This window comes from Hylobates moloch, unplaced genomic scaffold (assembly GCF_009828535.3).
Source record: "Hylobates moloch isolate HMO894 unplaced genomic scaffold, HMol_V3 SCAFFOLD_11, whole genome shotgun sequence".
Classification (NCBI taxonomy): Eukaryota; Metazoa; Chordata; class Mammalia; order Primates; family Hylobatidae; genus Hylobates; species Hylobates moloch.
Window position 1 is genome coordinate 101,800,483 of NW_026652286.1, and position 27,679 is coordinate 101,828,161.

At 37.5% G+C, this 27,679-nt stretch overlaps 1 protein-coding gene across 4 annotated transcripts in view; it reads right to left on the reverse strand.

Moving 5' to 3' along the window:
- The window catches only part of ARHGAP32 (Rho GTPase activating protein 32), a 309,513-nt gene that overhangs the window by 104,977 nt on the left and 176,857 nt on the right, over window positions 1-27,679 (reverse strand). For 3 of the 4 annotated variants that reach the window (XM_032167875.3, XM_032167877.3, XM_058447061.1), the window contains one exon: window positions 21,577-21,663. In XM_032167875.3, coding sequence (XP_032023766.1) covers window positions 21,577-21,663 — 87 coding nt within the window. Of the gene's footprint in view, window positions 1-3,313; window positions 3,350-21,576; window positions 21,664-27,679 lie in introns of those variants that run through there. The other variant, XM_058447062.1, reaches the window with a different exon arrangement.

The window sequence follows — 27,679 nt, forward strand, 5'->3', positions numbered from 1 at the left end:
AGGAGCTCAGAAGTTGCTCCTTAACAAGTAAGAAGCTGAACAAAGTGAAAATCAACAGATCTTTCTTAAATCTATTACAGAAGTGGGGTCACAGAACAAATCACTATCCCCCTCCCAAATTAGAGGCAGACAGGTAAATACAGAGAATTGCAACTTACCCAGAGCAGAAATCCACAGGCAGAAACCTCTGCAGGAACCAGTGCTAGGGTAGGAAAACTTAATCTATAATTGATAAATTGCTAGAGGCTCCGGGATGACAAGTCTGAGCATTAAAAACTCCTGGAGAACCCAGTCACGGGAGCCACACACTTTTGTGAGCTCTACTAGGTCCTCACAGCAAATATCTGAAAAAAATCTCCTTGTGCTCTTAAGAGGGAGAGGAGAAAATAAACTTCCGAAACATACCCAAACACTATGTTTTTAACAAAGTCTGCCCTCAGGAAAAACTCTTACCACAGCCTCATGTTCTGGAGTAAGAAGAAAATCCAGCTCCAGCTTCTTCGAGCTTCCCACTGGGGAGAAGAGGAATACCAAACTCCAGCCCATTCCAGTCATCCTGTCCTACCTAAAGGTGCAGGATGGAGGGCTGTGGACTGAGATTCACGTGTGAAGTTCACAGTTCAGTGGCACAGCTCACAAGAAGACTGAGACCTAATCACAGGATTATGGAATGCTTCCCCCGCCCCCCCCCCCCACACACACACCTTGCCGTCACATTACTAATGGGCTATTTAAATACTTCTTTCACCCACCTTATGTCCACCTTCAACAAAAAATTACAACGTGAACTAAAAGGAAAACAACACCGTTTAAAGAGACTGAAGAAGCATCAGAAAAAGAGTCAAAGATGGCAGGAATGTTGGAATTATCAGACCAATAATTTAAAAGAACATGATCAATCTGCTAAAAGCTTTAAGGAAAAAGTAGACAATATGCAAGAACAGATGTAAGCAGAGAATTGGAAATCATAACAAAGAATAAAAAAGAAATGCTAGAGATCAAAAACAGAAATGATGAATGTCTTTGATGGATTGATTAGTTCACTGGACACAGCTGAGGAAAGAATTGGAGCTTGAGGATATCACAATAGAAACAACCAAAACTGAAATGCAAAGAGAGAAAAGACTGAAGAAAAGGAACAGAACAGAAATTGTGGGAAAACTACAAGAAGTATGATACATACATACTGAGAATACCAGAAGGAGAAGAAATGGAGAAAGGAGCAAAACCAATATTTCTAGCAATAATGACCGAGACACCAAATCACCAGTCCTGGAAGCTCAGAGAACATAAAGCAGGATAAATTGCATCACCCTCCTCAAAAAAAAAAAAAAAAAAAACCTTCAGAAAATCCAAGATAAAAAGAAAATATCTTGAAAGAAGCTGGGAGTTTGTGGGGGAAACACCTTACCTACAGAGGGTCAAAACTGGAATTATATAACATATTCTCAGAAACCACAGAGGCAAGAAGAGAGTAGAGTAAATGTTTTAAGTATTAACAAAATAACCCCTACCCAGCAACCTAGAATTCTGTACTCTGCAAAATTATCCCTCAAAAATGAAAGAGAAATAAAGCTTGTCAAACAAAAACTGAGAAACTTTGTGGCCAGCAGATCTTCTCTGTAAGAAATGTAAAAGAAGTTCTTTAAAGAAAAAGAAAATGATATAGATCAGAAACCTGTAGCTACATAAAGAATGGAATAGTAATGGAGAAGAATAAGTGAATGTAAAATGCAACTTTGGTTCCTCATTCTTAATTGATATAACAGATAACAGTTTGTTCAAATAACAGCAACAACAATGTACTTGACTGTGTCTATTACATATATATGTGTATGGGGGTATGTGTATACGTATATGCTTATGTATGATTTCTATATGTAAAATGAATGGCAGTAATAATACAAAGGATAGAGAGGAATTACAAATAATTTTTAATGAAAGGCACCTGCACAATCCATGATGCAGTATAATTATTTGAAAGTGAACTAGGATTAGTTATAATGTATATCACAAACTGTAGTACAACCACCAAAAAAAAATTTTTTTCTTTTTTTGAGATGGAGTCTCACTCTGTCACCCAGGCTGGTGTGCAGTGGTCTGATCTCGGCTCACTGCAACCTCCACCTCCCAGGTTCAAGTGATTCTCCTGCCTCAGCCTCCTGTGTAGCTGGGACTACAAGCACCCACCACCACGCCTGGCTAATTTTTTGTATTTTTAGTAGAGACGGGGTTTCACCATGTTAGCCAGGATGGTCTCGATCTCCTGACCACATGATCCGCTCGCCTTGGCCTCCCAAAGTGCTGGGATTACAGGCATGAGCCACCACACTTGTCCGAAAAAAATTTTTTTTGTAATGTAATTGATACACTAAGAAAGGAGAGAAAATGGAAACATAAAAACTGCTCAATTAAAAACACAAAAAGAATCGATCATAAGTGTTTTCACCACACGTGCAAAAAAAGGTAACTGTGAGGTGATGGATATGTAACTTAGCTGCAGTCATCATTGCACAACGCATACACATATCAAAATATCACATTCTACCTCTTAAATATATGTAATTTTTATTTGACAATTATATATACCACAATAAAGTTGGAAAAAAACACACAAAAAGGAGACGAAGTATGGAAAACAAAAATAGGGACAAAGAACAAGGGCAATAAATAGAAACAATGACAGGCAGATATTAATCCAACTATATCAATAATCACTTTAAACATCAGTGATCTAACGTAACAATTAAAAGACAAACTGTCAGAGTGGATCAAAAACAGGACCCAACTGTCTAAAAGAAATCAACTTTAAATATAAGATAGATTAAAATAAAATGATAAAGATATGCCATACTAATTTTTTAATTTAAAAAGCAAAAATGGCTATATTTACTTCAGTCAGAGCAGACTTCAGAGCAAAGAAAGTTATGAGGGATAAATGGGGCACTGAGTAATGCCAAATGGACCAATACTCCAAGAAGACATAAAACAATCTTTAATATTTATGTGCTTAAAAACAGACTATGAAAGTACTGTGAGGCAAATACTGATTAAATTGCAAGGAGAAATAATTATACTTGTAATTATTTAATGCCCTCTATAAGAAATTATTTAACACCCCCCTATTAGAAACGAATAGATCCAGTAGACAGAAAATCAGTAAGAAAATAGTTGACTTAACGGTACCATCGATCAACTGGACATAATTGATATTGATAGAATACCTTAACAACAACGGATTACACATGCTTCTGAGGCTCATATGGAACAGTCACTGTATCTTGGGGAACACATTCTGGGGCATAAAACATACCATAACAAGTTTTTAAAAAATAGAATTCATAATATGTCTGCTCTCAGAGTGTCAGAGAAGTTTGAACCAGAAGGACTCCATCTTGAAGAGGTGCTGAGTGAAATGAGGCTGAGACCTACTGGGCTGCATTCCGAGGAGGTCAGGCATTCTAAGTCACAGGATGAGGCAGGTCAGTACAAAATACAGGTCACAAAGACTTTGCTGATAAAATAGCACGTGGTAAAGAAGCCGGCCAAAACCCGCCAAAACCAAGATGGTGATGAAAGTGACTTTTAGTCATCCTTACTGCTCATTATACACTAATTATAATGTACTAGCATGCGAAAAGACACTCCCACCAGCACCACAACAGTTTACAAATGAGATAACAACGTCAAGAAGTTACCCTATATGATCTAAAAATGAGACAAGCCCTCAGTTCTGGGAACTACCCACCCTTTTTCCCTAGAAAACTCATGGATAATCCAACCCTTACTTAGCATACAATCAAGAAATAACATAAAAATAGCCAACGAACGGCCCACACTGTTGCTCTGCCTATGGAGTAACCATTCTTTATTCCGTTATTTTCCTAATAAACTTGCTTTCACGTTATCTCCCCAAATTCTTTCTTGTGCAAGATCCAAGAACCCTCTCTTGGGGTCTGGATCAGGACCACTTTTCAGTAATGAGACCACAAGGAATTAAACTATTAGTCAATAATAGAAAAAATTTCCACAAGGAATTTAACTATTAGTCAATAATAGAAAAAATAGTTGAAAAATACCAAAAAATTTGGAGACCAAATGGCACACTTCTAAATAAAACATGAGTAAAAGAAGAAATCTCAAGAGAAATTACTAACTATTTTGAACCAAATAAAAACAAAAATACAATTTGCCCAAATTTGCGGGAGGCAGTGAAAGCAGTGCTGAGAGAAAAATCTATAGCACTGACCGCATGCATTGGGAAAGAAGAGAGGAGAAAAATGGTGGCTAGGAGGCAAGACTAACTTGCAGTTCCCACTCGGACAGACGGAACAGCATGTGGAGACCCACATCATGAACTTTTGCTCCCAGAACCATCCCAGGAACATACCAGGAAAACCAAAAGAATTCACAAACCCTTGGAAAAAAGCAGTTTGCTGCTGCAAACTCCATGAGACAGCCGAAAAGCTGTGAGTGCCCAAAGCATGAAAGGGGAAAGTCTGCCTCTGAACACACATCCTCACTGGGGAACCTGAAAATCCAGATCATAGAAGAAAGATTTAGCTAGAGCAGAAATGAATTTAGAGAGCTGAGTGAAATATACAAGTAGAAGCAGCAGCTGGAAGAGCCCTGTAGACACTTTCCTGGGCACTTCCTGGTCCCTAGAGAGGCCCAGGGAAGCCATTTCTGACTCTGTCTCACAGGGGTTCTTTGGGAGGGATGCCAGTGGAACTGGGGACAGACCACAGGAAAAAGGAAAGTTACAGCTCAATTTTGTAATAACTTTAATGAAGCGCAAATTTTCCTAGGCAGAATCCAGGTTGGATGGGGGAGGCAAACAGGAAGTACAGATAGGAGTACAGAAGACAAGGTAGATGGGGAGGGGTGAAGCCTGAAAGCCCTGCGTGTTTTCTCAGCAGGGAGGCTTGTAGCCTGGGGCAGGATTTCAGCCCTGCTCACCAGCTGCCTGGATATAAACTTGGTGCTGTTGATGGGGGACAGTGGGAGTGAGATTGGCCTTCCTGGCTGCATGGGAGCTGGATGAAACCTGTCACTGCCAGCTTTCCCCAACTTCCCTAGCAACCTGTATGATGCAGCAGAAGCAGTCATAATCCCCCTTAGATCATAACTCCAATGGCCTGAGAATCACACCCCATCCCCCACAGTGCCTGCAGCAACCCTCACCCTAGCTCAGATACGCCTAACCCTACCCCCACCTGATGGTCTTTCTCTACCTGCCCTGGTAGCTGAAGACAAAAGACATAATCCCTTGGGAACTCCATGGCCTCACCCTTCACCTGAGAAACCAAACTACTTACCCAGGAGACCTTAGTCAAGCTTGTATCCGCTCTATACTACCACAGCTGATGCTCTTGAAAGCGCCACCGCCTGGCTGGAAGCAAACCAACTCACGCCATTACAGCAACTCATTAAAAAACTGCTCTAAGAAAGGAGAAAATGACAGCTAATTCCACGACCTGTAACATCCTGGCTAACCACAGGACCTGAGTCTGTCCACCTGACAACTTCACTGCTAGCATAACAAGCACTCAAAAAACCCAGTATGCTAAACAGAACAACCAATGATCCTCACAGAGCCCACTTCACTCCTCTGCTACCTCCACTGGGGCAGGTGCTGGCATCCATGGCTGAGAGACCTAAAGATGGATCACATCAGACACTCCCCAGCACCAGCCTGGAGCCTGGTAACTCCACTGGGTGGCTAGATCCAGGAGGGCAATAACAATCACTGCAGTCCAGCTCTCAGGAAGCCCCATCCCTAGGGGAAGGGGGTGAGCCTCACATCAAGAGAGCACTCTGTGGGACAAAAGAATCTGAACAGCAGACCTTGAAGCCAAGATCTTTCCTCTGACATAGTCCACCCAAATGAGAAGGAACCAGAAAAAACAACTCTGTTGAGATGACAAAACAAGGTTAATACCCCCAAAAGATCACAGCTCACCAGCAATGGATCCAAACAAAAACAAACTCTTTGAATTGCAAGAAAAATAATTCAGAAGGTTAATTATTTATTAATTTTTTTGAGACAGAGTCTCACTCTGTCACCCAGGTTGGAGTGCAGTGGCACGTTCTCAGCTCACTGCAACCTCCACCTCCCGGGTCCAAGTGATTCTCCCACCTCAGCCTCCCGAGTAGCTGGGATTACAGGCATACACTACCACGCCTGGCTAACTTTTGTATTTTTAGTAGAGACAGGGCTTCACCATGTTGGCCAGGCTGGTCTCAAACTCCTAACCTCAGGTGATCTGCCCACCTCAGCATCCCAAACTGCTGGGTTTAAAGGCGTGAGCCACTGTGCCCGGCCAGAAGGTTGATTACTAAGCTTCTCAAGGAGGCACCAGAGAAAGGTGAAACCAACTTAAAGAAATTTTAGAAATAATACAAGATATGGACAAAAAAATCTCCAGAGAAATAACATAAATAAAAAAAAAAAATCACAACTTCTGGAAGTGAAAGACACACTTAGAGAAATGCAAAATAGACTGGAAAGTTTCAACAATAGATTCAAACAAGTAAAAGAAGGAACTTCAGAACCCAAAGACAAGGCTTTCAAATTAACCCAATCCAACAAAGACAAAGGAAAAAACACTAAAAAATGAACAAAGCCTTCAAGAAGTTTGGGATAATGTCAGACGACTAAACGTAACAATAATTAGTATTCCCAAGAAATAAGAGAAATCTAAAGCTTTGGAAAACATATTTGAGGGAACAGTCGAGGAAAACTTCCCTGGCCTTGCTTGAGATCCAGACATCCAAATATAAGCTCAAAGAACACCCAGGAAATTCATCACAAAATGATCATCACCTAGGCCCATAGTCATCTATGGGTTTCTAAAGAAAAGAACCATAAGAGCTATGAGGCAAAAACATCAGGTAACCTATAAAGGAAAACCTATGAGATTAACAGCAGATTTCTCAGTAGAAACCTTAAGGGACTGGAAGCCTCTCTTTAGCCTCCTGAAACAAAACAATTATCAGCCAAGAAAAACTAAGCTTCATAAATGAAAGAAAAAAAAAGTTTTTTCAGACAAACAAATGTTGAGAGAATTCACCACTACCAAGCTAGCACTACAAGAATGCTTAAAGGAGTTCTAAATCTTGAAACAAAACTTCAAAATACACCAAAATAGAACCTCCTTAAAGCATAAATCTCACAGGGCCTATGAAACAGTAACACAATGAAAAACTAACAAATAAGGTATTCAGCCAACAACTAGCATGAAGAATAGAATAGTACATCATATCTCAATACTAACGTTGACTGTAAATGGCCTAACTGCTCCACCTAAAAGATACAGAATATCAGAATGGGCAAGAATTCACCAACCAAGTATCTGCTGTCTTCAAGAGACTCACCTAAGTACAAGAACTCACATAAACTTAAGGTAAAGGGGTGGAAAAAGATATTCCATGCAAAGTGACACCAAAAGCAAGCAGGAGTAGCTATTCTTATATGAGACAAAACAAACTTTAATGTAAGAACAGTTTAAAAAGACAAAGAGGGACATTATATAATGATAAAAGGACTAGTCCAACAGGAAAATATCACAATCCTAAATATATATGCACCTAACACTGGAGCTCTCAAATTTGTAAAATAATAACTACTAGACCTAAGAAATGACACAGATGGCAACACAATAATAGTGGGGGACTTCAATACTCTCCTGACAGACTAAATAGGTCAAGACAGAAAGTCAACAAAGAAATAATGGACTTAAACTATACCCTAGAACAAATGGATTTAACAGATATTTACAGAACATTCTACCCAACAACTGCAGAATATACATTCTTTTCATCAGTATATGGAACATTCTCCAAGATAGACCATATGATAGGCCACAAAACAAATCTCAACAAATTTAAGAAAATTGAAATTATAACATGTACTCTCTCAGACCACAGTGGAATAAAATTGGAAATCAACTCCAGAAGGAGCCCTCAAAACTATGCAAATACATGGAAATTAAATAATCTGTTCCTGAATGATTGTTGGGTCAACAATGAAATTAAGATGGAAATTTAAAAATTCTTTGAACTGAACGATAACAGAGACACAACCTATCAAAACCTTTTGGATACAGCACTAGTGGTGCTAAGAGGAAAGCTCATGGTATTAAATGCCTACATCAAAAAAGTCTGAAAGAGCACAAATAGATAACTGAGGTCACACTTCAAGGAACTACAGAAACGAGAACAAACCAAACCCAAACCCAGCAGAAGAAAAGAAATACCCAAGATCAGAGCAGAACTAAATGAAATTGAAACAAGAAAAAAAGAAAAAGAAAAATAAAAGAAAAAGCTGGCTCTTTGAAAAGATAAATAAAATCACTAGACCATTGGCAGTATCAACCAAGAAAAGAAATGAGAAGATCCAACTAAGCTGAATTAGAAATAAATGGGAGCTATTACAACTAAAACCACATAAATAAAAAGATCATTCGAAGATACTATGAACTACTTTATGTGCACAAACTAGAAAACCTAGACGAGATGGATACATTCCTGGAAATATATTATGCAACCCTCCTAGAGTAAACCAGGAATAAATAGAAACTCTGAACATATCAATAACAAGCAGCAATACTCAAATGGCAATAAAAAAAACTGCCAATAAAAAAAAAGTCCAGGAGCAGATGGATTCACAGCTGAATTCTATTAGACATTCAAAGAAGAACTGGTACCAATCCTAATTCACACTATTCCAGAAGATAGAGAAAGAGGGAATCCTCCCTAAATCATTCTATGAGGCCAGTATCACTCTAATACCAAAACTAGGAAAAGATATAACAAAAAAAGAAAACTACAGACCAATATCCCTGAAGAACAGACGTAAAAATCCTCAACAAAATACTAGCTAACTGAATCCAAGAGGATATCAAAAAGATAATACACCATGATCAAGTGGGTTTCACAGCAGGAATGCAGGGGTGGTTTAACATACCCAAGTCAATAAATGTAATACACAACATAAACATAAAAACAATAGTCACACAATCATCTCAATAGACACAGCAAAAACATTTGACAAAATCCAGCATTGCTTTATCATTAAAACCCTCAGCAAAATCAGTATGGAAGGGACATACCTTATAAAACTCATCTATGACAAATCCACAGCAAACACTATACTGAACAGGTAAAAGTTGAAAGTATTCCCCCAAGAACTGGAACAAGACAAGAATGCCTCATTTCACCATTTCTATTCAACATAGTACTGGAAGTCCTAGCTAGAACTATCAGACAAGAGAGTGAAATAAAGGGCATTCAGACTGGTAAAGAGGAAGTCAAACTGTCACTGTTCACCAATGATATGATTGTATACCTAGAAAACCCTAAAGACTCATCCAAAAAGCTCTTAGATGTGATAAATGAATTTAGTAAAGTTTCAGGATACAAAGTCAATGTACACAAATCAACAGCACTGCTATACACCACAGCGACCAAGCTGAGAATACAATCAAGAATTCAACCCCTTTTACAATAGCTGCAAATAAATAAATAAATAAAATACTCAGGAATATACCTAGCCAAGGAGATGAAAAATCTCTACAAGAAAAACTATAAAACACTGCCGAAAGAAATTATTGATGACATAAACAAATGGAAATACATCCCATGCTCATGGGTAGAATCAATATGGTGAAAATGACCATACTGCCAAAAGTAATCTACAGATTCAATGCAATTCCCATCAAAATATCATGATCATTTCTCACAGAACTAGAAAAAAAATCCTAAAATTCATATGGAACCAAAAAAGAGCCCACATAACCAAAGCAAGACTAAGCAAAATGAACAAATCTGGAGGTACCACATTACCCAAATTCAAACTACACTATAAGGCCATAGTCACCAAAACATCATGATACCGGTATAAAAATAGGCACATAGACCAACGGAACAGAATAGAGAACCCAGAAATAAAGCCAAATACAGCTAACTGATCTTTGACAAAGCAAATAAAAACATAAAGTGGGGAAAGGACACCCTATTCAACAAATGGTGGTGGGATAATTGGCAAGTCACATGTAGAAGAATGAAACTAGATCCTCATCTCTCACCTTATACAAATATCAACTCAAGATGAATCAAAGACTGAAATCTAAGACCTGACACCACAAAAATTCTGGATGATAACATTGGAAAAATTCTTCTAGACACTGGCTTAGGCAAAGACTTCATGACCGAGAACCCAGAAGCAAATGAAACAAAAACAAAGATAAACAGATGAGACTTAAACTAAAAATCTTCTGCAGAGTATACAAACAACCCACAGAGTGAGACAAAATCTTCACAAACTATGCATCAGACAAAGGACTGATATCCAGAATCTACAAGGAACCCAAATAAATCAGCAAGACAAAACAACACCAACAAATAATTTCACCACAAAGTGCGCTAAGGGTATAAACAGTTATCAAAAGAAGATATACAAATGGCCAACAAACATGAAAAAATGCTCAACATTACTAATTATCAGGGAAATGCACATCAAAACCACAGTGTGATACCTCCTTACTTCTGCAAGAATGGCCATAATTTAAAAATAAAAAAATAATATGTTGGCATTGATGTGGTAAAAAGGAAAACTGGTGAGAATGTAAACTAGTACAACCACTATGGAAAACAGTGTGGACATTCCTTAAAGAATTAGAAGTAAATCTACCTTTTGATCCAACAATCCCACTACTGGGTATCTACTCAGAAGAAAGTAAGTCATTATAGGACACTTGCCCACACATGTTTATAGCAGCACAATTTGCAACTGCAAAAAATGGAAGCAGCCCAAATGCCCATCTATCAATAAGTAGACAAAGAAAATATGGTATACTATGCAATACTACTCAGCCATAAAATGGAACAAAATAATGGCATTCACAGCAACCTGGATGAAGTTGAAGACCATTATTCTAAGTGAAATAACTCAGGAATGGAAAATCAAACATTGTATGTTCGTACAATGTGGGAGCTAAGCTATGAGGACACAAAGGCATAAGAATGATACAATGGACTTTGGGGACTTGGCAGGAGGACGATGGGAAGAAGGTGAGGGATAAAAGACTACACATTGTGCACAGTGTACACTGCTCAGGTGATGGGTACACCAAAACTTCAGAAATCTCCATTAAAGAACTTATCCATATAATTACACACCACCTCTTCCCCGAAAAGCTATTGAAATAAAAAAGAAAAGAAGAAACATCTAATAACAATAATCTAAGTTTTACCCTAGGTAACTAGAAAAAGAAGAGCAAATTAAATCCAAAGTAAAGAAAAGAAAATAAATACTAAAAATTAGAGCAGAAATCAACAAAACTGAAAACAGAAAATTACCAAAACGAAAAGTGAATTGCTTGAAAATGTCAATAAAATTGAGAAGCTTATAGCCAAACTAACTTTAAAAAAGAGAGAGAAATACACAAATTACTAACATTAGATAGGAATGAGGACCATCACTACAGATCACATGGACATTAAAAAGACAATAAAAAATATTAGGAACAACTCTATGCCTGCGAATTTGTAACACAGATGAAATTGGCCAATTTTTAAAAAGATACATCCACCAAAACTCACACAAGAAGAAAAAGATATAGGCCTTAAATAAATCTAATTAACAGTTAATAGCTTTGCAAAACAGAAACCAGTAAGCCCAGATGTACTCACTGGTAAATTTTACCAAACATTTAAGAAAGAAATTATAGCAAGTCTCTATATCTCTTCCAGAAGATAGATGCAGAGAGAAGTGTCTAACTTCTTCTGGGAGGCCAACATTTTCCTAAGATCAAAACCAGACAAAGACATTCTAAGAAAAAAAAAAAAACTACAGACAAGTATCTCTCATGAACATACATGCAAAAATCATCAATGAAGTATTAGCAACCATAATCCAACAATATATAAAAACAATTACACGCCACTACCAAGTGAGATTTATCCCAGGAATGCAAGGCTGGTTCAACATTTGAAAATCAACTAATGTAATCCATCACATAAACAGGCTAAAGAATAAAAATCACGTGATTTCACCAATAAATGCAGAAAAAGCATTTAAGAAAATCCATCACCCATTCATAAAAAACTTTCAGCAAATCAGAAATAAAGGGAACTTCCATAACTTGAGAAACAGCATCTACAAAAAACCTACAGCTAACACCATACTTAATGGTGACAAACTTGAAACACTCCCGCTTGGATCAAAAACAAAGCAATGATGTTCCATAATCAATTCTTTTCAAAATAGTATCAGAATTCCTAGCTAATACAATAAGAAAAGGAGACACAAGGTATACGGATTGGTAAGGAATAAAACTTTGCAGATGACAGGATTATCTATATAGAAAATCAAAAGAACTGACAAAAAACTGCTGGCACTAATAAATCATTTATAGCAAGGCTGCAGAATATAAGGTTAATATACAAAAGCTAATCAGTTTCCTACGTACCAGCAATGAGCAAGAGAAATTTTGTTTGGTTTCATTTTTTTTTTTTAGAGACAAAGTCTCACTCTGTCATCCAGGCTGGAGTGCAGTGGTACAATCATGCCTCATTACAGCCTCAATGTACTGGGCTCAAGCGATCCTCTTGCCTCAGCCTCCTGAGTAGCTGAGACCACAGGCACGCACCACTACACATGGCTAATTTTTAAATTTTTTATAGAGATGAGATTTCACTATGTTGCCCTGATCTCAATCTCGTAGCCTCAGTCGCCAAGCATTCCTCCTACCTCAGCCTCCCAAAGTGCTGGGATTACAGGCATGAGCCAGCACACAACAAGGGGAATTTGAAATTAAAAATATATTAATGTTTATAGTAGCACCCAAAAAACAAACTACACAGACAGCTATATATCTAACAAAATACACATAACAGCTATATAAAGAAAACTACAAAACTCTGGTGAAAGATGTCAAAGACCTAAATAAATGGAGAAATGTTGCATGCTCATGAATAAGAAGGCAATATTGTCAAGATGCCAGTTCTTCCAAACCTGATTTACAGATTCAATACAATTCCATTCAAAATCCCAGCAAGTTATTTTGTTGATATTGATAAGGTGATTCTAAAGTATTATGGAGAAGCAAAAGACCCAGAAAAACCAAGACAACACTGAAAGAAAAGAAAAACAAAGTTGGAAGGCTGACACTACCAGACTTCAAGACTTATAATAAAACCATACTAGGCTGGGTGCGGTGGCTCACGTCTGTAATCCCAGCACTTTGGGAGGCTGAGACGGGCAACAGGAGCTCCACATCATCCTGGCTAACATGGTGAAACCCCGTCGCTACTAAAAATAAAAAAAAATTAGCAGGGCGTGGTGGTGGGCGCCTGTAGTCCCAGCTACTTGGGAGGCTGAGGCAGCAGAAAGGTGTGAACCCAGGAGGCAGAGCTTGCTTGCAGTGAGCTGAGATCATGCCACTGCACTCCAGCCTGGGCGACAGAGCAAGACTCCATCTCAAAAAAAAAAGCCATACTAATCAAGACAGCATGGTGTTGCCAAAAGAATAGACAAACTGATCAATGGAACAGAACAGAGAGCCCAGAAACAGACCTATATAAAAGACAACTGACGTTTGACTAGGGAACAAAGGCAATACAATGGACACATGATACAGACTTGTTAAAGGGTGTTGGAACAACTGGACATCCACATGCAAACAGAAAATGATACTAGACACAGATCTTACACCTTTTACAAGAATTAACTCAAAATGGATCACAGACTGAATGAATGTAAAATACAGAACTATAAAACTCCTAGAAGATAATAAAGGAGAAAATCTAGGTGACCTTAGTTACGGCCGGCGATGATACTTTTAAAAAACACGGAAGGCATGATCCATGAAAAAGATAAATAATAATCTGGACTTCATTAAAATTTAAAACTTCTGCTCTGCAAAAGACAATGTCAAGAGAATGAGAACATAAGCCATAAATTGACAGAAAATATTTGCAAAAAGACACACCGGCCGGGCGCGGTGGCTCACGCTTGTAATCCCAGCACTTTGGGAGGCCGAGGCGGGTGGATCACGAGGTCAGGAGATTGAGACCATGGTGAAACCCCGTCTCTACTAAAAATACAAAAAAAATTAGCCGGGCGTGGTGGCGGGCACCTGTAGTCCCAGCTATTCGGAGAGGCTGAGGCAGGAGAATGGCGTGAACCCGGGAGGCAGAGCTTGCAGTGAGCCGAGATTGCGCCACTGCAGTCCAGCCTGGGCGACAGAGCGAGACTCCGTCTCAACAACAACAACAAAAAAAAGATACACCGATGGCCAGGCCCAGTGGCTGACGCCTGTAATCCCAGCACTTTGGGAGGCCAAGGCAGGCGGATCATGAGGTCAGGTGATCAAGACCATCCCAGCTAGCATGGTGAAACCCTGTCTCTACTAAAAATACAAAAAATTAGCCAGGCGTGGTGGCGGGCGCCTGTAGTCCCAGCTACACGGGAGGCTGAGGCAGGAGAATGGCGTGAACCCGGGAGGCGGAGCTCGCAGTGAGCCAAGATTGCACCACTGCACTCCAGCGTGGGCAACAGAGTGAGACTCCATCTCAAAAAAAAAAAAAAAGACATACTGATAAAGCACCGTAAAAACCAAAATACACAAAGTATTCATAAAACTCGACAGTAAGAAAATGAACAACCTAATTAAAAAACAGGCAAAAGATGTGAACAGACATCTGACCAAAGAAGACAGGCATACAGATGGTAAACAGCATATAAAAATGCTCAACATCATATGTCATTAGGGAATTCCAAATTAAAACAATGAAATGCTACTATATAACATATTAGAATGGCCAAAATCCAAAAACACTGACAACAAATGCTGGCAAGGATGTAGAGCAACAGGAACTCTCATTCACTGCTGCTGGGAATGCAAAATGGCACAGTCACTTTCAAAGGCAGTTTGGCAGTTTCTTACAAAACTAAAAACACTTTTACCATGCAATCCTGTAATCATGCTCCTTGGTGTTTACCCAAATGAACTGAAAACTTATGTCCACACAGAAACCTGCGTGCAAATGTTTATAGCAACTTTGTTCGTAATTGCCAAAACCTGGAAGCAACTGAGATGTCTTTCAGTAGATGAATGAATAAATAAAATGTGGTATATCCAGACAACGAATATTTTCAGTGCTAAAGTGAAATGAACTCTCAAGCCATAAAAAGACATGTAGGAAATTCAAATGCATATTACTAAGTGAAAGAAGCCAATCTAAATGGCTATATACTGTATGACTCCAACTATGTGATATCTTAGAAAAGGCAAAACTATGGAGACAGTAAAAAGATCAGTGGTTGTCAGGGGTTAGGGAAAAGGGAAAGATGAATATAGGAGGGACACAGAGGATTTTTATAATACTATCCTGTATGATACTATACTGGTGATACATGTCATTACACATTTTTCTAAACCTATAGAGTATACACCTCCAAGAGCAAACCCTAATGTAAACTATAAACTTTGGGTGATAATGATGTATCAACGTAGGTTCATCAATGATAACAAATGTACCACTGTGGTGTGGGATGTCAATAGTGGGGGATGTTGCATGTGTGTCAAAACATGGAGCAAGTGAGAACTCTGTATTTCCTGTTCAGTTTTGCTGTGAATGTAAAACTAGTCTGAAAAATAAAAAGTTATTAATATTTTGAACAATAATCATCTTCCATCTAAGTAGTGTTACTCAAAAAAAAAAATGTCAACTGCCAACCACACAAACGCCTTCAGAGCTTCAAAAAGTTAATGCAGGGAATTAGATTTCAAAATGTAGTTCCTCATATATTCATGAAGTGATTTCTTTCAACTTCTTAAAAATATTTTTAGGCCAGCAAAAAGTCTGATCTTTTACATACATCTCCATTTATAAAATTAAAACTCTAACACATAATTTGCAAACCATTTAAAAATATATTAAATTCGCTGAGTAAAATTATAAAACTAGTAAATACTTTGTATTTTCAGCAGATGTAAAACAAGAACTTTAAATGTAAACCACTTTCATATGTAAAAATATAGCCTTCATTGGCCAGGCACGGTGGCTTAAACCTGTAATCCCAGCACTTTGGGAGGCCAAGGCAGGTGGATCAAGAGGTCAGGAGTTCAAGACCATCTTGGCCAACATGGTGAAACCCCATCTCTACTAAAAATACAAAAATTAGCTGGGCATTGTGGCGTGTGTCTGTAATCCCAGATACTCGGGAGGCTGAGGCAGGAGAATCACTTGAACCTGTGAGTTGGAGAGAGATCCGTCTCAATCAATCAATCAATCAATAAAATAGAGCCTTGATTAACCAATTTCCAAACAGATAATAATAATCAATATTTTTTTTTTTTCTCGCTCTGTCGCCCAGGCTGGAGTGCAGTGGCGCAATCTCGGCTCACTGCAAGCTCCGCCTCCCGGGTTTGTGCCATTCTCCTGCCTCAACCTCCGAGTAGCTGGGACTACAGGCGCCCGCCACCACGCCCAGCTAATTTTTTGTATTTTTAGTAGAGACGGGGTTTCACCGTGTTAGCCAGGATGGTCTCGATCTCCTGACCTCGTGATCTGCCCACCTCGGCCTCCCAAAGTGCTGGGATTACAAGCGTGAGCCACCGCGCCCGGCCAGAGTATTTTTAAAGTTCAATAACTTTGTAAAGGAATAAATCAAAATCTCTTCCTTATATACTCCTGCCAAAATTTTAATTTGCTAATTTTTAATCTTAGTAATTATTGCTACCAGCTGGACACAATGGCTCATGCCTGTAATCCCAGCACTCTGGGAGGCAGAGGTAGGTGGATCACTTGAGCTGGTTCATGGCCAGCCTGGGCAACACAGCAAAACCCTGTCTGTAAAAAAATACAAAATTAGCCAGGTGAGGCAGGAGGATCACTTGAGCCTGGTTGGGCCTGGGAGATGGAGGCTGTAGTGAACTGTGATCATGCCACTGTACTCCAGCCTGGGTGACAGAGAGAGACCCTGTCAAAAAAAAAAAAAAAAAAACTACCAATTACTACCAACTACTACTATCCAAGCATGACACAAATCAACAATTCTTGATAAGGCTGAGGACTCAGAATGAGAAAAAAATATCCCAATGTATGTAGGATCAGATTTCTATGACAAGAATTTGTTCTTCTTTCACTCATTTATTCACTAGCTATTTACTGACCACTCACATGGTGCTCAGCACTGTAGTGAGCACTAGAGATGTGATACAGAAATGATAAACAATAAACCTGACTTCTTAGAATTTGTTTCTAGTGAGAAAAACAAATACTTTTTAAAGTAAACAAACACATAAATAAAATGATAGTTTCACACTCTGAAGAAATAAGGAAGGATCTACTTCACATAGGGTCGGAAACAGCCTTTCTAAGGAGGTGTTATCTAAATCAAGTCCTACAGACTGAGAAGCTGCCAGATGTGGCAAGAGCACAGTGTGAACGGAGTCATGGGATGATCAAAGTACAGGAAAGAACTTAGGCCCTTTTACAAACTGCCCAAAAGCTGGTGTGAACACAGCATGGGAGTGAGGAGAGATGGTCCTGACATGATGTAGAAGAGGCAGGGATACCCAGATTGTGTAGGGCCCTCGTAGACCTCGATAAGTAGTTTGGGTTTAGCTCTACATGCAGTGGAAATCTATTCAAGAGTTTTAACCACGATAGTAACAAGATTTGATTTACATTTTACACCATTCTGGCAGTTTGTAAGGTTATAATAGATTATAGGATGCAAACATCGGCCCAAACGACATCATGCTTGAGCTAGCTTGGTAACAATAAAAATGGAAAGAAATGGACAAATTTTAGAAATAACTGCTGTTCTAAGAACAGTCTTTGCTTCTGTCCTTGGAAGTCCCTTTGTCATAGGATTATCTGAAAAACAATGGATGCTATCAATTATCTTTTTAAATGGATGAAGTTCAATGAAAAGAGAGAGGGAGAGATTTAAATCTCAGCCTGGCCCTATCCTAAATACAGAAATGTATGCAAGTTACCCTACATCAATGAACAGCACTTTACTCATCTGTGAAATGGGAAGAAATGACACCTACCTTTCACAGAAGCATTATGAGGTTTAAATAAAAATCCTGGCAATCTGCCTATATATTTTGTTCATGCACATATGTTCTAGAAATGTTAATATTTACTCCCACTCCTGTAGTTAACAGCATTTTCTAATGCCCTGAATGGAAAAGGAGTTATTTAATACCAAGGAATGCATTTTTGATGATGGAATTTCAAGCATGAGAACATTAGAACACAGGAGAGATTTTGAGGCAAGGAAGCATCCCCCTGAAACCAAGTGATTACCCCACCTACCATGACATGAGAGTATTCAGATTACTTATAGATTTACAAAATACTTGATCTTCAGAAAAATCAAACTATTAAATATTGAGGAATTCTGCTTAAAATACAAAGGTGTTCATACACCCTTAACTTGAACAGGAACCATTAATATCAACTACTATAAAGCTGACAGTGAAACATTAAAATCCTAAGTATTTTACTAAGCCACAATTATTCTTATACCGACAAAACTAGATTTACAGAAGGAAAAGATCAAAACAAGACTTTTATTACAGCGCATGTAGAAAAAAATGCCCACCACAGCTGGGCTTAAATTTGCCATTTTAAAATGAACATTTAAAAGCTGATGCTTATTTGCTAAAGAATAAAGCAATAAAAGATAGAATACTTTTAGGACCTGGTAACACTGATGTTAAACTCACAAAACGTTTTATTCTGTGTAGTAGGGCTCAATATAATTAGTATCAGGGCTTATCTAATTTTGGCCTTTTAAAATTATTAAATTTTATATCTACTGTGACATATTCCTGAGATTACTAGAATTTTTATTAATTTCAAACTAAATACATTAACTTTATTGAGAAGGTTCCTCATCCACAGTAGCTGATCTGTTTGTTCCCTCAACAGACACCTTTGTTCGTTTGCTCAGAGAACAGAATAAAAAGATAAGGGAGGGGATATCTGCAGCACAACATGTAATTCTAATTAATTACTATGAAAGGGAGGGAGTTGCGGGCTCACCACAGCATCACAGACCTATTATTCAAGACATCTAAAAAAGCATTTTATCCATGGCTAATATTCAGCTAAGACACACCAATATGCGTAAATGAGATCGGTATAACCAGTATCTGTTCTATTGCTTTGGGTCCATGCTGTATCAGCTGTTTAAATATTTTTACTATCACTAAGATTACAGTCCCCAGTTGGCCTGGGTGCTCCCTTAGGGGCTCTAGATTTGAAGGTTCCAAATGTAAACTGGTAGACAGTTTACATTTCTGGGCTTACAATTCAGAAAGAAAGAAAAACTTTAAAGGGCAGGCATAGAAACATTTCAAAGTTTCCAAGATAAGACTGAAAGAAATCAGTATCACTTAACTTACAGAAAGAAAAAGGATTACAGCCAATCAATTTGTCACTTTTATAAGCTAACAGAACAAGAGAAGAAAGGGTTAAGACGAAGGACCAAGAATTTTGGTTAAATAAAAAGAATGTCAAGTGATATTAAAAAGTAGGAACTGACAGAGATATAAAATTTGTAAGTCAGTAGCTTCCAAAACAGATTACATCAGTGTATAATGGTGGTCTTATCTGAAGATTAACCAGTTTCTCAAATTTGTTATAGACTGTAGACACAGAAAAAGGTGGCAGTCAAGAAACTGAAATCCTTGTAGTCCCCACTGCTAACATTCAATATAGCTTAGGACAGCCACTTCAGTAATTTGGACCTCAGTTTCCTCACTTGCAAAATTAGAGGGTCTAATTGTATGTCTTTTTCTCTCTTAGTTATAAAAAAAGTATGATTCTAGGCTAATAAGGGTTATGGCTAACATAATATGGCAAGAATATAGGGGTAAGCCATGGGAATATATCAATGATTACATACAATGAGGCAAAGAACAGGTGCAAATGAATTATTACAATGCACTGAATTACTACTTTGATATAACAAATGGTATACCAAGTAGTATGAAATTTTTTAAGAAGCTTGACAAGATACTTATACCAGGAAACGAACTATCTATCTAGGTCACTAATACTGTACATGAATATACAATCAAGTAACATTATAATACATTATAATGTTTGATACTAAAATACCATGCTTGCCTTCTGAAGGTCATTTTAAAAAACAGCACAGATGCTTTTTAATTTTTTTTGTTATGTTTTGTTCATAAGAATAAGAACATTTGCATTCTTGAGGCATATGGAAATTAATGGTGAGAAAAAGAGATGCTATAAAATGTCTTAGGTTGTAGAGGGATTAAGAAATTCATTCCTGACATACCAACGATGTACTATAGATAAAAAGGATATGATTTTCATCCATTAGTAATAACTTATCATAAATGCACTCAATATTTTCACTTAAAAATTAACTCACCAAATGGAAGCATTTTATGAAATATGACATGAAACTTAGTAATTAAGAGCTTCCCTACATTCTCAAAGAAGCTGAGGTGACATGCAATAAAACATATATAAACAATATGTGAATTCGGCCATCTTTCTTATTTATATACAAGATAAAATTTGATTTCCAATCCTATACTCTGACACCTAAAAAGAAACGCACTTAATTCTGGAAAGTTTTCCTTAAGGTGACCACAACTAAAAACTTCAGTATATCACACACGATGAAAGCATTGGACTTTTTTGGATCATTTAGCTTCAGGTACATGATTAATACTTTTTGAGAAAAAATATAAATACCCATATCTTACTCTCTCCCAAAGATAGCTGAAAACTTTGTACACAAGAAAGCTTTCGTCCTAAAACTTTCTTTACAATGACTAATTCACCAGTAGGCAAAAAGCTCAAAGAATGCAGAATAAGTGAATAAAAGAACTATACTAAGTGCTTACATGATGGGGGAAATAATCAATGCTACAAATGATATATTTCAAGTCTCATTAAGAACAAGTCACGGTCATTACCTTCAAAAAAGTTCTAATATTAAAAGTCAAGAAATAACAAGCTACAAAAACATGCACATATCCTATTGTTACACCAAAGAGAAACTTAATGTCTCAGTTAGAAAAAGTGTGCATCTGAAGCAGAGACAACATAATCTACTCTTTTGCCATAATATGTGATCAATAGCTGAATCATTTAATGTAGTGATCAATAAATATCTTTCCTTTAGTCTTAATAAAAGTATTTTCACTTAAGGGTACAGATTAAAGAATGAAACAAAAAATCTTGATTACCACAGTCATTGTTACTTACTCATAAGTGTGAAAAGCCTTAGGAACTTTCTAAAAGTGCAAAAAGGAGACATGCAAGTTGCAATGCTCAACTCTATATTCCATGTAGTACTGTATGAATACACTTATTTCTGTTTTAAAATAATACCATTTATTTTCTTACAATAGTCATTACTGCACAATCTCATTTCAGTATTATATAAGTATTTTTCTGTGGATTATAATCCGTTAGGCAAATCACGTTATAGAATGAAATTTAATCATCACTCAACCTAATTCTTAACTTCATATGAAATGGAAAATACATTCACAAAATCACCTGACAAGCAATCTGCACGAGGTAGACCAGCTCTTTAGATTCACAGCCATTTTTCATTACTTCATTCTGTTCTTCTGAAAGTGAAAGCTACATCACAGAAAAAAAAGAAAAGAGGGAAAGAAAGTCGTGATTAGTAAACAAGAATAAACTAAGCATTCATAAAACCTAGAGCATCATCTCCAGGAGCATCAGCTTAATGTGAGACATATCTTATATGAGAACTTTATTGCTTAAGGCAGATGAATGAAGGACTCAGTGTTTCAGATAAAATATATATCTATATCTGTGTAGCTTACATACAAGGTCTTCACTTCCTTAATCTATTTAGTACATACATGAAACTAAGCACTGACAGACAGTATGATTAAACAGTTTAAAAGAGTTCAGACCTTATTACATAGATTAAAAACTGGCTGCAGATAACAGGTTGGGCCTATGGACATGTTTAATTTCAGAATCACCATGTAGTGGGGTGGGGAGGAGCTGGGGATGGTTAATGGGTACAAAATAAATAGAAAGAATGAAAAATACCTAGTATTTGATAGCACAACAAGGTGACTATCGTTAATAATAATTGTACAGCTTAAAATGACTAAAATAGTATAACTAGATTGTCTGTAACACAAAGGACAAATGCTTGAAGGATGGATACGCCATTTTCCATGATGCTATTATTACACATGGCATGCTTGTATGAAAACATCTCATATACCTTATAAATATATAAACCTACCCTGTATCCACAACGATTTGAAATTTAAAATTTCAAAAAAAAATCACCATGTAGGTCTGCACACTGGAATTTAGTTTTATTTAAACCAGCTACTGACATGTAGAAGCTAAGAGGTTTCATGTGAAAAATACAGATTTCTGGCTTCTACTGAAAAATCAGAAAATTGGGAAGATTTGACCTACATTCTCACATGGGCAACAACTAGCTACAGCTGAGAAACTACCATCACCTTTAAATGAGGTATATATTCCCCAAGAAAGTTTGTCACAGAACTGACTACCCTTTAGTTTTTTGCCAGTATCTAGGCTGAGTATTGTCATTCATGCTACTTGCTGTGTTATTTTTCTTATACCCCACTTGCTTTACTCACTTATGTTACAGACCTGCCCCATCTTTGGATGTAAATTTGCAATCGCGGTCCCAGAGACGGACAACCCTGGGTTCACATGTGTTTATAATTGGCTATGTAATATTGACCTACCTGCTTAGGCTCTCAACTGGAAAATGAGGATGATATAATATTATGTATTCTCAAGTTTGTGGGTATTAAATGAGATGATGCATGAACAGTGTCCACCCAGGTAACTAATACTTAATAAATGTAATGTACATTATAATCCATACTATATGAGGTACGAGGTTGATGAAGATAGGTTCTCCATTGAGGAAAGTGGTATCACAAAGTATTTTTTTAAACTTCAGATATTAAGTAGAAGTTGTTCACAAGATAACAATCATTCTCCTGTTCGCCCGAAAAAGCCAGGTTAATGACAAAAGCATAGTTTAAAAAAGAAATCATATAATTAAGGGTGAAAAGAAACCTACATGAACTAGTTTTCAGAAAGTGACAACACTTTTATGAGACAGAAGAGACTCAAATATGTGCTTGGACGCCTGGCAGAGATACAAGAGAAAAAAGAATCTATGTTAGACAGGGTAAGGAGAAGCCAGCCAAACCTTGAGTAACTGCATATAAACTAAAATTACACTGTAGTGTAATCACTAAAGTGATAAACTAAAATTACAACTCTCTGTAGCAGAGAGTTGACACTCACCCATCAACTGATTCCCACAGGTACTCACCAGGGGCATCGGGTGAGTAAAACAAAGGCTGCAGGAGAGGAAGAGAACTGAGAGAATGGGCCTGTGAAGTATAGGAAGCCTCCCCAAGCAGAAGGCAGCTAACCTCCCTTGACTGAGAGCAGGACAGTGAAACAGAGGAAAGGAGAACTGGAAAATACCCCTCTGCAGGCACTCAGGACACTCAACAACTGAAGGATGGAGGTGGCACAGAAAAGCTGGGAGAAACTGCAGGACTTCACAGCTACCCTCAAAGCTCTTGGGTAGGGCAAGGGGAAGAGTGCTCTCCAGAGGCACAAAACACTGGGGGAAAGAACTGGACAGACAAGAGAAGAAGCATCCAGGCTGCAAGCAGAGAAAGAGAACATGTTCTCCCTCAGCTCAGAAGATTTGGGGCTTCATAGCAAAGCACAAAGATACCTTCAGCATCTCACCACTCTTCAATTTTCCTTGTGAAAGAAATCTCAGAACCTTAACTTCAAAATATTTAAAGTAGTGATAAACTCAATCAAAGTAAAGCTGGCATAAAAGACCAGATCTATATCAAATACAGATCAGCCTGATGCAGCACCTCACTTCAACAGACTGAAAGAAGAAGAGATAAGCCCTTTCCTGGAGGTAAGTTTACTGACTTCAGTCTCAGCTGTTTCTTATATATTTCACATTAAAGAATTACAAAACACACAGACAAGCAAGCAAATGTGACACATCGTCATGAGAGGCAAGGGTAAAATAAAGCAGACACAGAATTGGGCCAGATATAAAAATAATAAGAAAGAGAATGTAAATTAAATATAATAGAGATTCTAAAATACAGTTCAACAGGCAAACAATACACAAAAGCACATGAGAAAGAGAAGACTCTGGAAAAAAGGCAGACTCACCAGGAATCGATCTTTCCACCTAGACAATAACTGCACTGGCAGAATCTGTCTGGTGGGTAACTATTTTGACAACTCTGGTATCTACTGAAGGCCTGCTACTTCCAAGGGAAGGCCTGGATGGGAAACTGTAGTTCATTTTGGTCAACATGAGCACTTAAGAAAATAACAGTTCCCTATATACCACCCCCCACCGCCACCCCTATAGCAGGCAGCTGTGCACATACTCTTAGAGCAGCATACACATACCTTACAAGAGCCAAGACAGACAAAAAGAAGACTGCCTCCAAATTTCAGAGATCTATGCTGTGACTGCGGATCACTGCTATGGATTGCAGAGGTACAGACAAATAGCTATGTGTCCATTACACCTAGCTCCACTGTTGGCAGGCCCATGCTCCTCTGGCTAAAGTGACTTACAGCAGACATAAAGGGCCAACGCCCTTTTCCTTCCCTGTCCCCCTTGATTTTTCTCTTTTTCCTCCTTTGGGAAAATATAATAGACTAGGGCATTCAAAAGCAACTGACCTATTCAAAAGACATATAGAGAAAATTAGAAAGTGACTGCACACGCTCAGAGAAAGGTACAAGCTTAAGAAAGACAAAAGAAGACATTAAGTTCCAACTCAGGCTGATCTTTGGCACAGAGACAGACAACAACAATAAAAAAAAATAAATAAATAAAAATAAAAACAGCAGTCCCTGGGTAAGGAGGAGAATCTGGTTTTCAGAGTTACCACATCATTAGATTCAAATGTCCATTTTTCAAAAAAAAAAAAAATCACAAGGCACATAAAGAAACAGAAAGTGTGAACCTTTCAAAGGAAAAAACGAATCAAAATGAATCACGGTGGCTCACACCTGTAATCCAGTGCTTTGGGAGGCTGAGGCAGGAGGATAGCTTGAGGCCAGGAGTTCAAGACCAGCTTGGGCAACACAGAACACCATCTCCACAATTTTTTTAAATAAAAATAGAACTAAAAAATTGTTTCTGAAAAAGATCTGATAGTAGGTTTACTAGACAAACAACTATCTTAAAGATGTTCGAAGACCTAAAGGAAGTTGTGGAAAAAGTCAAGGAAACATTACATAAATAAAATAGAAATATCAATAAAGAGATAAAAAGCCTAGAAACCAAAATCAAATTTTGTAGCTGAGAAGTATAAAAACTGAAATGAAAAGTTCACTAGAGGGATTCAAAGGCAGATTTGAGCAGGCAGAAGAAAGAATTAGTTAACTTAAAGATAAGACAATAGAAATGATTGAGTAGTAGGAAGAAAAAATAATTGAAGATAAGTAACAAGAGCCTAAGGGACCCATGGGACACCCTCAAGCAAACCAGCATACACATGTAGGAGTACCAGAATAAAAAAAGAGAAAGAAGGGGCAAAGAGATTATTTGAAAAGATAATGGCCCCAAACTTCCCAAATTTGATAAAAGACATGAATATAAACATCCAAGAAGCTCAATGAACTCTAAGTAAGATAAACTCAGAGAGACCCACACTAAGATACCTGATAATCAAATGTTCAAAATACAAAGACAAGGAGGCAATCTTGAAAGAATCAAGATAGGAGTGGCTCAACACCTGCAAGGGATCATCAGTAAGATTGGGAGATTTCCCATTAGAAACTTTAAAGGTCAAAAAACAGCAGGTAAATATATTCAAAGTGCTAAAAACTGTCAACCACTAATTCTATAACCAGCAAAACTGTCCTTAAAAAGTAAGGGAGATGTTCCTAGATTTTAAAAATCCCAACTTCAGATGTTCCCAGATAAAGAAAAGCTGAGGGAGTCAGTTACTACTAGACCTGCCAAACAGAAATTCTCAAGGGATACCTGCAGGGTAAAATAAATTAAAACACATACACACAAACACTACTAACTCAAACCCTAATGAAGAAGTAAGAACTCAATAAAGGTAAATATATGGGCAATTATAAAAGCCTGTATTACTGTACAATGATATGTAACTCCACTTTTTGTTATCTAAATGATTTAAGAGACTAATACTTAAAAGAAAATTATTAGTCTAAAGGCTAGCATTATTTATTTTTATTTTTCTTTTTTCTTTTTTTTTTTTTTTTTGAGACGGAGTCTTGTTCTGTCACCCAGGTTGGAGTGCAGTGGCGCGGTCTCGGCTCACTACAAGCTCTGCCTCCTGGGTTCACGCCATTCTCCTGCCTCAGCCTCTTGAATAGCTGGGACTACAGGTGCCCGCCACCACGCCCAGCTGATTTTTTGTATTTTTAGTAGAGACGGGGTTTCACCGTGTTAGCCAGGATGGTCTTGATCTCCTGACCCTGTGATCCACCCGCCTTGGCCTCCCAAAGTGCGGCTAGCATTATTTTAACTTTGGTTTGTAATTCCACATTCTTTCCTACATCATTTCAAAGGCTAATACATTTAAAAAATTATTTATGTTTCAGAGCAGAAAAATGTATAAAGATGTAATTTTGTGATAATCAACAACCAAAAGAAGAGACCATGGAGCTATTACAGGAGCAGAGTTTTCCTATGCTAATAAATTTAAACTGGCATAAATCCAAATTCGAATGTTATAACTTTAGAATGTTAAATGTAATCCTCATGGCAACCACAAAAAGACAGCTATAGAATGTGAACAGAAGAAAATAAGAAAGAAATTTAAACATTTCACAATAAAAAATCAACTAAACACATTTAAAAAGCATTAATGCAGGAATATAGGAAAAAAGCTGTAAGATATAAAGAAAACATATAGAAAAATGAGAGAAGTCCCTCCTTATCAGTAATTACTTTTAATGTGAATGAAATAAACAGTACAATCAAAGACAGGGATTGGCAGAATAACAAAGTAACATAATTCAATTACAGTGATGTGCCACCATAACAACATTTTGGTCAATGACAAACTGCATATATTACAGTGGGCCCATAAGATTATAAAACCACATTCTTACTGTAACTCTCCCATGTTTCGAGACACAAATGCTTACCATTGTGTTACAACTGCCTATAGTATTCAGTAGATTAACATTCTGAACCGGTTTGTAGCCTAGAAGCAACAGGCTACACCAGATAGCTTGGGTGTATGATAGGCTATACCTACTCTAAGTACGTTTTAGAGATATTCACAACTACAAAATCACCTAATAATATATCCCTCAGAAAATAACCCTGTTAAGTGATGCATTACTATATATGGTGGTTACAGGAGATACACTTTAGACCCAAATATACAAATAGATTGAAAGTGGAAGGATGGAAAAAGATATTCCATGCAAATTGAAACCAAAAGAGAGTGGAGGTGACTATACTAAAAATAAATAAAACAGACATTAAACCAAAAAGTTTAGAAACAAAAAAGAATATTATATGTTAATAGAAGGTTCAACACACAAAGAAGATACAACAATTATAAGCAGT